Source organism: Staurois parvus, unplaced genomic scaffold (assembly GCF_062004578.1).
Source record: "Staurois parvus isolate SC_StPar_1 unplaced genomic scaffold, SC_StPar_1.0 ptg000258l, whole genome shotgun sequence".
In the NCBI taxonomy this organism is placed as follows: domain Eukaryota; kingdom Metazoa; phylum Chordata; class Amphibia; order Anura; family Ranidae; genus Staurois; species Staurois parvus.
Window position 1 is genome coordinate 5594803 of NW_028318054.1, and position 13165 is coordinate 5607967.

General features: G+C 41.2%; 1 protein-coding gene across 1 annotated transcript in view; it reads right to left on the reverse strand.

The window, feature by feature from the left end:
- RSBN1 (round spermatid basic protein 1) overlaps positions 1–12893 on the reverse strand; it is a 53765-nt gene extending 40872 nt beyond the window's left edge. The window contains exon 1 of the mRNA XM_089681072.1: positions 12408–12893. Within this exon, the coding sequence (XP_089537198.1) occupies positions 12408–12807 (400 nt within the window). The 5' untranslated portion in view covers positions 12808–12893. The remainder of the gene's footprint in view (positions 1–12407) is intronic.
- Between the last annotated feature and the right edge of the window lie 272 nt (positions 12894–13165).

A 13165-nucleotide genomic window follows, 5' to 3' on the forward strand; every position in this document is an offset into this window, starting at 1 on the left:
TTATTTTATTAGTATTAAACACTGAACCTTTACAATCACTTTTATTTCCCTTTAATTGAATGAGGCTCTGGACTCCAAGGACCATCTCCCTTGGGCCAGTTCTGATCCCATATGGGCTCCCCAGGCCCACATGCTTGTGTCTGTGGTCAGTTTCAAAGGCATAGAAATCCCTTGTTGGGATTTGAGCAATTCCTCCATCACCACAGAACTCTTAACTCAGGCTGGGAGGAGTACATGCTTGTGTAAAGACTTCTGATCCCAGACCTGAAAAAGGAACCCTTGGGGGAGCCTCTGATGAAAATGTGCCCGCTGCCTCAGCCACATATTGATGTTCTGACTTTTTCTGTGGGAGAAGATCTTCTGTTCTTGGGAATGATTAGGGTACCCTAAAAAGGAGATTACCCTAGTAGGGTACAAGTTTGATTTTTCTAGATTACTATTCAGTCAAGATCATTCAACCACTGCTGGGTGTACACAATGTCCTTTTGAAGCTGTTCACTTAAAGAAGCTGTTACAATATATGTAAATCCTTACCTTGTAAAAACTACCCATTCAATGTAAAATATATATGAAAAGCAAAACATTCACAAGTGATCACATAACCTCTATTCTCAGCTGCTAAAGTGCCTTTGAGAGAGGTGAGGGTACAGCAGTACACAGATATTCCCAGTGAATGGCTGTGCAGTGGGGCACAAGCTAGGAGAAAAGTCTGCCTGTCTTCCAAAGGTTAAGCCAGAAAACTAACCACAGTGGGATGGATGTGCTCTCATGCCTAGCATGATCAGTTTGAAATAGGAAAGCAAAGAGACTGGCAGGATCACCAGGAATGTCACATGATGAAAGCAATACAATGATACTTTTTAAAACAAGCACATAGTACAACAAGCACATATCAGGAATATGAAATATTAGGGTTACAGTCTTTAAAAAGGTGGTTGCCCATGTATGGAATAATTAATGCACAGTAGCCTCAGCAAAGTCATGGGCTTTGCAAGAACCATTGAAAAAAATTATTGGAGCTGAAGAAAAAGCTCAAAGGCAATGCATTGCTCTGAAAATGGTATACCAATACCCTGCTCTCCACTGCCTGACAATTTTGGGAGCTTTCACTGATAGGGACATGCAGATAGGCATGCTTAAGTACAAGGTTGTCATAAAGCAATCTTGCTGCTGGATGTTTCTTGCGGAGAAGATGAATGCCATCTTGGAGTACATTTGGAACCTCTTGTATTTGACTACCTTGTTCAAAGGACTGAGACTTAGAAATTTGCCTGACTGTTTTTTACCATAAAAACACACAAGAATAGAACCCTTTTCCTGTTCTGGCATGGGTACTAGAACTCTCTGATCCACAAGATATCCTAAAATGAGAGCCAGACCCTGACCCTACTTGGATCCCTGGGTAACTTCATTATGAAAAATCTTGAGGAAGGCTTAGACTCTAAGGCATAACCTTTCCTAATAATCCTCAGAATAAATTGTTCATTCTTCTTCCACTGTGGGTGGAAGGACTCCAATCTTCCTCCCACTGAGTCGCTTGTGACATGGTGACTTGGGGGGATTAAAGAGTATGCCCCCTCGCCTTTCCCCATATAGGTTGTGCAGTGCTTTTTAGGTTTAGTGTCTTACCACTTGAAGTTGGCTCTTCCAGACACAAAAGAAATGCCTCTTCTCTGGAAATGCTTTCTTACGATCTGCTGTGAGGTCCAAGACTGCATCCAACTACAGTAAACCACTTATCTCCTGGGAATGGAATACTACAAAGCTACAACTGAGACCTTCTGGCTGCTGCAACCAGAGTACAACTTTTTGCAGACCTTTTGCTCTAGTCTGCTTATACATCTGCAATGAAATTGATTGCCTTAAAACAGCATAGGAAGAGATTCCAATAATCGATCCCTAGGTGTTCCTGCAGAGGAGCCTGTAATTGAGATAACCAAAACTCTAAATTTGTTTAAGAACATCCCCTGTCCTATCCGTACAGGTATTTAAGCTGGCCCAGGTCCTCAAAGGGCAAAAAAAAAAAAAAAGTCTTTGCAGGGCAAGCCCATTCCTTAAGAATGTATTTAGATAACACTTTGTGTACCAGGAAGATTTTTTTTTTGGGGGGTGGTATTACTCACTCTATTTAAACTACTGGCAGGCTGGCAGCTCATTGCATGGCCCGGCTATTGCAGCAGCAAGGATGTCAATTCTTCTTGTAGGAATCCAGCAGCTCCATGTCAAGGAGGCCTTAAAACAAGCTGATACTGACACCAACAGGTCCCAGTCAGCTTAAAACAACTACCACCTCCTGCCAAAATAACCACACATGGAAATGCAGTGCCTACCTGTGCACAAAGAAAAAAAAAAAAAAACCCCACACGATTCCTCTGGCAAAATGTCACCCCTGGAAGGAGGAAACACAAATAACTGAGCATGTGCTGGAGGGCTTGCTTTTGAATTTTCTAGGCAATACATTTCCTGTCCTGATGGGAGAGGCAGTCTCTCAAGGGCTCTCCTGGAAGATGGCAAAGGAAAAATGCAGATACCCAAGTAAACACTCAAGTATCTGACAACTGTCAAGCTTTCCCTAGTGGGTGGAAAGGAGGGGGAAAAAAAAACAAAAAACAAAAACTAAAACGGCAACCCTTGATGCACCTGTGGGCAAGAAGCCAATCAGCTGCAACCACTGATCAGTGTATGTATTCTGACAGTGGTGGTGCTGGTGGGGAAGGTCAGGATTTCCCCATCCACCTCATTTAGCAGAGTATGGCAAGCTTTAGACCTAATCTGAGAAACCTGGGGAGGGAAAGACTGCTGGTCAAGAGGCGTTTGTCATGGATTATGTACAAATTTTCCAAGAAAAAAAAAAAAAAAAGTAATATTGGACACACTGGTTGGGATAGTGCAGGAGAACATGACAGATTCAGGCCAAGCACAAAATTCTGGTATGACTGCAATGCCAGAAAGCTTTTGCGCAATGTGGGTCAGGAATATATTCTACTCCCTATGTGGCAAAGGAAGCTACAGGAAGCATAGAGGGGGATCATATCCAAGCAAAATGCACCTGAATGATGTCACTATGTGGCAAGATTGGGAGAAGGCGGTAGAAGACAAATATTTTCCATCTAAAGCAGATGTAATGCCAGTTTGCAGCCAGCCTGAACAGTAAGAGACAGACCCACTGTTAGCCCCAGTTCACACTATGAATCGCACAGGAATGTGCAACACTTTCCATTTTAATTCACATGCAAATCAGTGCAGTATGATTTGCACCCATTAACTGCATTTTGGGTGCAGTTAACATTGACACTGCAACTGGACTGCATTTTGAATGTGGTGTGGGAAACCTGCACAGTTTGCATGTTTCCTGTGCCACGTTTATTATGAACCAGGGCTTAGACTTGTTTACAGACACTTGAAAGCAGACCTAAAGATCATTTCACACTTCTCTCCCATAGAGCTAAACTCCCACTTCTGGAGGAGCTTGTGTAGATGCTGAAGATAGAGTCCTGCATAAATCCCCACAGTACCTGTGCAACACCAGCAGTTCTGGTTCTCAAAATGGATCAGATGACCAGATTCATGTCTGCAGAAAGCTGATGCAAACCCCATCCCACGAGTTGCTGGGATAAGAAACAGACAGTCGTCCTGCCATCAATCTGGGACCTATAGGCAATATGTTGGCTGTATCAATGTATTTCATATAGTTGGCCTTAAGGGTACATCATTAAAAAAAAAAAAAAAAAAAAAAAAACTCTTGTCCCTTTAGCAGACCTCTCAGACTTATTGATGTGGATTGGATTCTGTAATGCACTCTCCAAGTACCAGAAATAACAGCTGTATTTGCAGCTCTGAATTCTCATTTGACATCAAGTCTTACGGAACCCAGGACCCTGCGTTCACTATATCTGGCCTCGCACAGTACACAGAACATAGAAATGCGATTATTTTTAGAAAATATAAACTGCTAAATACCTTCTCTCATCAGCAGTAGATAGTAGTCTTGTGACTTCTATCAGTGTCCGGCTGAGTACTGGTTAATCTTGTAGGAAGAGTTTTCATTCTATTCTAACTGTCCGATGAGGCTGCATGACCCCTGACCCTCTGTCTAGACAGAGCTGACTGGCTCTGTGCTAAGCAGATTTACAATTCAAAACTTCCACTCTGTAAAAAGCTGGCAATGATGTCACTAGTCTCCGCCTTGCCAGCTTTTTACAGGGCGGGAGTTTTGAATTGAAATCACGGTTACTGCTTCTATCCTGTGAGTGACACTGGCATTATTTTATGTGAAATTAAAACAGTATTACACTAAGGGAGATGTCCTCTGTTCTTTTTATATGTGGAGTCAAGCTGAGAAGAGTCCCGTTTTATATGGTCATTGAAGGGGTGCCTGTCATCTCTCTGCTGCCATCTAGAGCATTGTTTTGGAGTTATGCTTGGTGGACCTGTATTAACTTATGGGTCCATAGTAGGAGGTGAGCGGCCAGCTATATTATATATTTTTATGGTGGAGGAACATTGAGTTAAGGTGGAGCACCGTGTTTTTCAAATAGACTTTATTCAGAGCACATCGTAGTTATTCTTCACCATTCAAGCACCTTATTTGATTTTCACCATTCAAGCACTTTATATGTATATTTATATTTCAGATTTTGATTGATCTTGTTTGAATCTATTTATGGACTATTATGTCTATAGGAGTTAGCGCAACACTATTTATGTATGTTTTAAGTGTGGGATCACCTTCTAAGTGTTATTGCAGCAGTTCTATTTTATTAGCTTATTCACTAGGTTGATAGCGCACATTGTTTTTTTATTATATAAACATGCTTTACTGCATATGCAGACTGATTTTACCATTGTGGGTTTGGTAACACTAAAGATACTGCGAGAGTCATGCTTCTGAAAGCCAGTGACTCCAATACATCACATGGAATTACTTTACAAATGAATTGGACACTGCACAGAACCATAGTCTGGGCAAACCTTGCTAATTGTTTTTTTTATCCCATTTATTTTACTGTTGCCATTCCTGGATATGTATTATTTTTTTCAGTACCATTTTCCTCTTTCTACATTGAAACGATAATTACAAATCATTAAATCGAATCCCTAGATGCTCTAATAAAAAAAAAAAAAAAAAAAAAAATCAGAACTACAGACAATGAAAAGTGGATTACCAATAAAAAACATGGTGGAAGCTACTGTGCAAGTGTATAAAGGGTTAACCTGCTCCAGAGACTCTCTCTTTCGATCTGCTGGCGCTTAGATGGTTGTCCCAGAGCAAAAAAAAATTTCTGCGTAGGGTGAGATCTGGAGTGTAAACATCAGATTCTGGCCTTAGCGTTGGTATCTGAGACTGTAATGGTCACACAAGAAAAAAAAAAAAGGCAATCCAGCCAAATGGTAGAAATTATTAGTCATTGATTAAAATCAGCATAAAGAAAAAAAAAAAAAAAAAGTAATAAAATAGGAAAAAACAAAGTCTATATCTCATAATTATCCAAGTTCAGCTAAAAAAGCAATATGTCTTTTTTTAAACACTGCTGGAACAGAAAACCAAGGGTAATATCAAGGACGTAGACTATACCAGGTGGCTCTGCACTCATCACATTATGACCCTTTTCTTCCCTGTTATCACCTTGGACACATTATACATAAAATGGCACTGTAATACAAACAGCAGGTGTTTCATTTGGCATTCTTACAAATCAAGAAAGTGTGGTCCTGTTAAAGCAGAAACCAAAAGACACATGTAACATAAGAGTTTCATACTCCGTGAGCAAACATGTCAAACACCAAAAAACGACAGAATATAAAAAAAATATATATATATATAACTATAATCAGTACCGCAGACATACTACATCTACACTATTTTCTCCATTGTATTTGTGGGGGGAGCTATGGCTGTCACACAGGCAGGACTTCAAACATGTCTGTCCTTGCTCATGATCATTAATTGGTGAATTGGTTGGACTTGTAGTTAACACAATGAAAGATAAGGTTCTTTGCACAATTTTAAGTCCACAGGACAAGGACACTGCATTTCTAGCAAGATCAACGGGTATTTTCTGTACTTGCTGAAAATGTTCTTAGCCTGAAAAGTAAAAACAAATGGGAGCAGCCGCCTCTAAAAATTGGTAAGCTGCAATATATAATATTTGGGTGCTTCGATATGCCTTAAAGGGGTTGTAAACCTTTGAAATGAAAAATGAGCAAAGCATATCCTCAGTGGGCCTCAGTCAATAGTACCTAGTGTGGATTCTGGTTGCGCTCTCCACCAACCAGCATGTGTCATTTGACAGCTCCCCCCACCTGCCACTAGGCATTCCATGGTTGATGGATGTCCAAATTCATCAGCATTCTTTTATATTTTAGTGGACTGGATCAGAGGTAATCTGATGAAAACAAACACCTGACTGCCCATATAGTTCAGCAGGGTATGCCTGTGTTCCCCTGCATAAATTGAAGAACTCTTCTCAGTGTGAAAGAGGCTACTAGCTTCAGCTTCCACTTCTGCTCATTAAAGCATAACTATAGGATAATATAAACAATAATTCACCTGAAATTTCCCTCTGATGTTCAACTACATTCTTACTACAGTAAGCTAATGCTTTACCACTTGCCCACTGGGCACTTACACCCCCTTCCTGCCCGGGGCAATTTTCAGCTTTCAGTGCTGTTGCACATTGAATGACAATTGCGCAGTCAAGCAACACTGTACTTTACTTTTTAAAAATAAATTTTTCACACGAACAAAGCTCTCTTTTGGTGGTCTTTAATCACCACTGGGTGTTTTATTTTTTGCGACACACACACAGCGATCGAACCCAGTTCATGCGAACTGCTGCGGGTGTGTATGTTAAGTTAACAACACCCCGAAAGAGGTCTGCAAAATGCAGTGCGATATGAGAATTGTATCACATAGGTGTGAATACCCATGCAATCCAATTCTAGTGCGAACCAAAAAAGGGTCCTGCACCTTTTTGGTGCGGATGCAGTGCGATTTGAGCCATACAAAAATGTATGGCTCGAATTGCACATGTGATTTGCACAGGAATGCTGTGTAGTTCCTGTACGAATCACATGCGATATACCGCACAAGTGTGAACCCAGCCTAAATATCTATATACAGTGCTCAGCATAAATGAGTACACCCCAACCAGGGTGGATTTGATTTAAATCAAACTGATTTAAATCACGATTTAAATCACTAGTCAGTAAGGCTTGATTTAAATCCTAGTTTTCTATATAAAGACTAATTCTTGCTGGTATAACTTTAATATGCAAGTAGATGAAGATTTTTAGAATAACTTTTCATATTAGTTTTATTATCCCCAGTTTAATAGGTCAATCATTCATATTTGGACAACTTTTCTGTTGTACTTAGGAAGGAGAAAAATAATCATTACCTTAATAACAATTTAAATAGATTTATTCAACTGAAACAATAACATTCCAGCATATGTTATTTGCTTAAACATCCATGTTTGTTAACTAATTTGGCTAAACAAAATATATATATTTTAAGAAACTTAGACTGTCAGCCCCTTCCTCCTCACACTTCGTTTCACTTTCTTCTTGTGCAGATCTATTCCACTCCAAACAATCAGAAAAATATTGTTTCTATTCTATTCACTGAACTTCTTGAAACTTAGCACTGAAGGGGTTGATTCTGTATTCATAGGTTTGTAGAAGTTAGGATTCAGGTCTTTTTCTTAACTCTGTTCATGTTATAACATTTTTGCTGTGAAGAAGAGGCATGTGATCTCCGCTGAGTCAAATTCAGTTTTGAGAACTGCAAAAGTAAACCAAGCATCTGTGATAATATCTTGTAGGCAGAGAAACTGCCCAATAATCTTACAGAAACCTCTGGAAGAGCATGACATTGTGAATGGATTCATGGAATTTATTTACCAAACAAATTAAACATATACAGCCTTATTCTACATAATTAAAAAACTAATCTTTATTTCATGATGGAATAACCTTTGGATGGTAATATATTTTCCTCAAAAAGCATTTTATTCAAAAAAAATCTGATTTTTTTGATTTTTTTAAAAGTATCATTGATTTTTATCCACCCTGACCCCAACAGATTTGTCAGAAAACCTTTAACTTTCCCTTTTAGAATCAACATTTTATATGGGACACTGTACTACAAAATACTCCCACAGATACAAAAAAGTATTTCCTAACAAATTTATTCAAGCCCATGTTGCAAGAATGAATACACCCCAATGAAAGTCTTCGCAGCAAAGCTAAATTTTAGACAAAATCAAAATGAACAAGAATTCAACTACACGCGAGTCTAATTATTCATTAAACAGGTGCCCAGCAGACAGCGGATTATAAAAGGGCGTTACTTAAAAAAAACAACCTTTCCATTTCATGCTGTCAGCAATGGCACCACATGGAAGAGAAAGGCCTGAGAAAGAAATAATTTATTTACACAAGAAAGGTGAAGGCTACAAGAAGATCAGCAAAGATTTACTTATTAGTCAGAATACTGTAGCAAAAGTGATACAAAAGTTTAACAAAGATGGAACTGCAACCATTTCACAGAGATGTCAAAGTCATCCACAGAAGTTAACACCTGGACAGAAGAGTCTTTTGATGAGAAGGGTTGAAGAAAATCGCCATACAAGTTCACTGAAATGCCTTCTAACAAAGCTAGTGTTAACTTAGCCTAAAAGAGGTCATTCTTGAAGAATGGAAAAAGATAGTTGCAATTTGTTGCCAACTTGTTCATTCCATGCCTTGAAGACTTGCTGCTGTCCCTACAAATCATGGAGGTCAAACAAAATACTAGATGTAGTAGTTTTTGTTGTGGGGTGCATTCATTTTGTGCATCAATGAATTTAAGTAAAAGTGAACATTTTGTAATCCAAGTTATATTATTAACCTGACTTTCAAGTAATCAGCTCTAAACAAATGTTCTATAAAACTCAGTTTGGTCAAAAGTTTGAAAATTGTTCTTGTGTTCATTGAGATACTGATTAAAATCTTACTTTTCTAAACGGGTGTACTCATTTATGCTGAGCACTGTATATCTCTATATCTATCACAGAAGGAGCAGACTTAGGCAGGCCATACACGGGCCGTTTGTTGGCCAAAAAAAAAAAATTGGTCGGCCCCGTTGCCAATACTGCCACCAATGTCCACGAAAAACAGCTGTTTTTCGTGGATTTTCCAGCACGACCGATAAAAATAAATGAGGAGATCCGTGAAAAACGGCCGATGGGCTGGCCCCACTAATAGTGTGAATATCGGACGATTTTTCATGCGGACGAAAATTCGGCCGATAAACGACCTGTCTATGGCCTGCAAAAGGGGTTGATTTTCTTTTCCGGACAGCAGAACACAATAATTCCTGCTATTGGCTATAGCCACTGGCAGTAATTGTATAAAAATAAATAAATTAATTAAAAAAAATCAGACAGGCCAGTAGTACCCAAGTTGACTGACTTTGGTACAATGAGCCTGCCCATACATGTATTGAACTGGCCAAATTTTGAGATATAGATATATATATCTATATATACTCTTGGCATCAGAGACTCCGCTCTCTCCTGGCTCTCCTACCTATCCCAATGCTCCTTCAGTGTTACCTATAACGCTGCCACCTCCCCCTCTCTGTTGGGGTCCCCCAAGGTTCTGTCCTCGGGCCCCTCCTCTTCTCCATCTACACCTCCTCCCTTGGCCAACTGATACACTCCCACGGCTTCAACTACCAGCTCTACGCCGGTGACACGCAAATCTACCTCTCTACCCCTCATCTCTTCAGTCTCCGCCTGAATCACCCACCTACTGAACGACATATCAGATTGGATGCCACTCCACTTCCTCAAATTAAACCTTTCCAAAACCGAGCTCCTAGTTTTCCCCCCAGCCCGTGCTGGACTACTGCAACTCCCTTCTCACCGGCCTACCTCACCACAGACTATCTCCGCTTCAGTCTATCCTGAATTCTGCGGCCAGACTCATCCACCTTACCAACCGCTCCATATCCGCCACCCCCCTCCGTCATTCCCTCCAGTGGCTTCCAATTGCCCAACGCATTAAATTCAAACTACTAACATTGACATACAAAACTGTTCATAACATTGCCCCAAACTACCTTGCCGACCGGATACCGAAATACCACCTAACCCGTACTCTTCGCTCCTCACAAGACCTCCTACTTTCTAGCTTCCTGGTCTCCTCCTCCCACACCGGACTGCAGGACTTCTCTAGCACTTCCCCCATCCTCTGGAACTCACTACCCCAATCCATCAGACTGTCACCTAACCCTCCTCACCTTTAGGCGCACCCTGAAAACCCATCTCTTTAGGGAAGCCTACCCCACCCTCACCTAATAGCCAATCTCCTCCACTCCTCCCACCACTTCATTCCCCACAGCCACTTCCTCCTGTACCACTAGCCCCTCCCTCCTAGATTGTAAGCTTGAAAGAGCAGGGCCCTTGAACCCCTAGTGTATTGTTTTGTTACTGTATTGTCTCATGTACTGTCCCCCACTATATTGTACAGCACTGAGCAACGTTTTTGGCGCTAAACACTCTATAATAATAATATATGGCTGGCTCAATGCAAACTTTTTGGGCCATGTGCCCCCTCCCCATGAGGGCTTTCAGTTCACCAGAACTAGTGTCCCCGTTTATTACTTTTCTGGACAATGCAAATTTTGTGATTTTCTTTTAGTTTCAGTGAGAACAGTAAACAGCGCAAGTAGAGAGGGTGAATCCCCCTGTTGGGGGCACAAACAGCAAAAAAAAAAAAAAAAAACTAGTAGTTGTTCTTATCTCTTTCAACTCTGCCCAAAAATAAAGAGTTTTGCCTTGAATTATATTTTAAAGTAGAATTCCTGGCAAAAGCTAACCAAGCAAAAATCTACTCTCCACTCCCAATGGAAGTAACCTGTAAAGGAAAGATGTGTATACTTTCTTAATTTAAAGGTGCTCCGGTCTGGTCACGTGATCTACCCAGCAGCCAGCTTCAGTGAAGAAAGCAATGACAACAGCTGCCCTCTTATTTCATTGAGAACTATATGTAGTCAACTGTGGAGGCCGACGGTAGTTGTAGTTCATTCATTCACAGAACTTTGAATGAATGATGCAGTTGTGTGGTATTTGAACTGTGACAACAGATGCGGGGACAGGATCCGGAACTTGTTACATTTTCCATCTTAAAATATGAGTGAAACATACAGTATAACATGTTCCAAAGGTGAACAGACCAAATAAAACGGAGCAAAACAAGAAGTTTATTGTTGGCGTTTATGCTTTAAAATCGGTAACCTGTCCAATGTGCGTAAATCACGAGACTGGCTGTACAGAACTACAAATCCTTTGGTGGGTAAGACAAATATATAGATGTATCCGATTTGTGCATTTATCGAACATCTGGGAACACCTGCAATACACCTGACTTAGGTGTCGGATTTAGAATAATGTCAGGATTTGACTTTTTTTTCTCGTGCCATACCAATGCAAACATGAGAAAGCCTAAGCATTTGTAATTGCAACACTTTTCTGGGTGAAGTGGTGCAGAAATGCAGGGGTGTCAATATTTTTGGTCATGCCTATATTATAAATAATTAAACACTTCTCACAGCACCTCACTGATACACACACAGCACCCCAAATTGATCTACACAACCCCTTCACACAGCACCCCAAATTTATAAACACACACACACTCCCCTTCACCCACACCAGGCATCCCAAATTGACAATCATGCACTCTGCATCCCAAATTCATATACACACACCCCCTCAACATGGCACCCCAAATTTATAAACACACCCCCCATCCCAAATTGACATGCACACTCCCACTTCACACAGCGCACCAAACTTATAAACACCCCCCACATTCTTACACCCCCCCCCCGGCATCCCAAATTGATATGCATACACCCCATTCACAGACATAGCACCCCATCTGTATATACACATCCAATTCAGACAGCACCCCATATTTATATCCCATACAGCACCCCATATTTATAGACACACCCCCTTCACACCTGGTACCCAAGATAACTGTGTGTGTGAGAAAAAAAACAAACAAACATACTTTTATATACATATATAAATTAAATTTTACAGGCACTTATGTAGGATCGATTTACACAGATATGGTATATATATATATATATATATATATATATATATATACATATACACATACATACATACATACATACATACATATATATATACACACACTAAATCTGTGTACATGGATGCTACATGAGTGCCTGTAAAATTTTATATATATATATATATATATATATATATATATATATATCCCTGATCTCTGTATCTCACACACACCCCCTCGCACACCCCCTACCTGTCTCTATCACACACACAGGTACACCCTCCCTCCTCCCGTGCCCAGTCCTCCCCTCTGACCTTTCTTGACAATCCTTAAGGGGGTCTCCCCGCCTCCATTCTCCTTCTTCTTGGTGCGGTGCTTCTTCTTGCTCTTGTCCCGGGGCCTGTCCATGTGGGTGATGGCAGGGACAGGGATGGCGCTGTGTGTCAGGCCGGGGGCAGGTAATTCCTCCTTGCCATGGTGGTGATGGTGGTGTTTGTGGTGATGATGGTGGTGGTGATGATGACAGCTGTGGTGGGGCTCATTGGCCAGCTTCCTCTTCTTGGCCTCCTTCTCGTTCGGCCCGTCCCCGCCATCCAGCTCGCTCTTCTTCTTCCTCTTCTTCTCCGAGCAAGGTGAGCCTTCCCTCCGCTTCTTCTTACGACCTGCTTTGGCTTTGTCCCTCTCTTCAGCGAACGTACCAAGCTGCGCGGCCATTTCCCCTAACGACGACTTTTAAATGGCCCGACCTGTGCTACGACGCATGAGCGCAGTGCTAAGCCGCCTGGGAGGTGTAGTCCTTCTTGTCATCGCTGGCAGCGGAGCTCAGGTGGGGCGCATGCGCAGTGCCCCGCCTATTCATGGGAGTTGTAGTTGTTATGGAAGGAGAGCTGTAGTCCGAGGATGGAGATCGTGCCTGGGTGCACGGAGCCTCTGACGTCATGTTAACCATTGAGTGGCCGGTTGTTTACATTCCAGTGGAGAGCCCTCGTTTTCGGATAATTGTGTGTGTGCTGTGGGGGAGCAGGCATACAGTGCTGGCTGCATGACATAGTAGTCCTTGTAGTGAACGAGA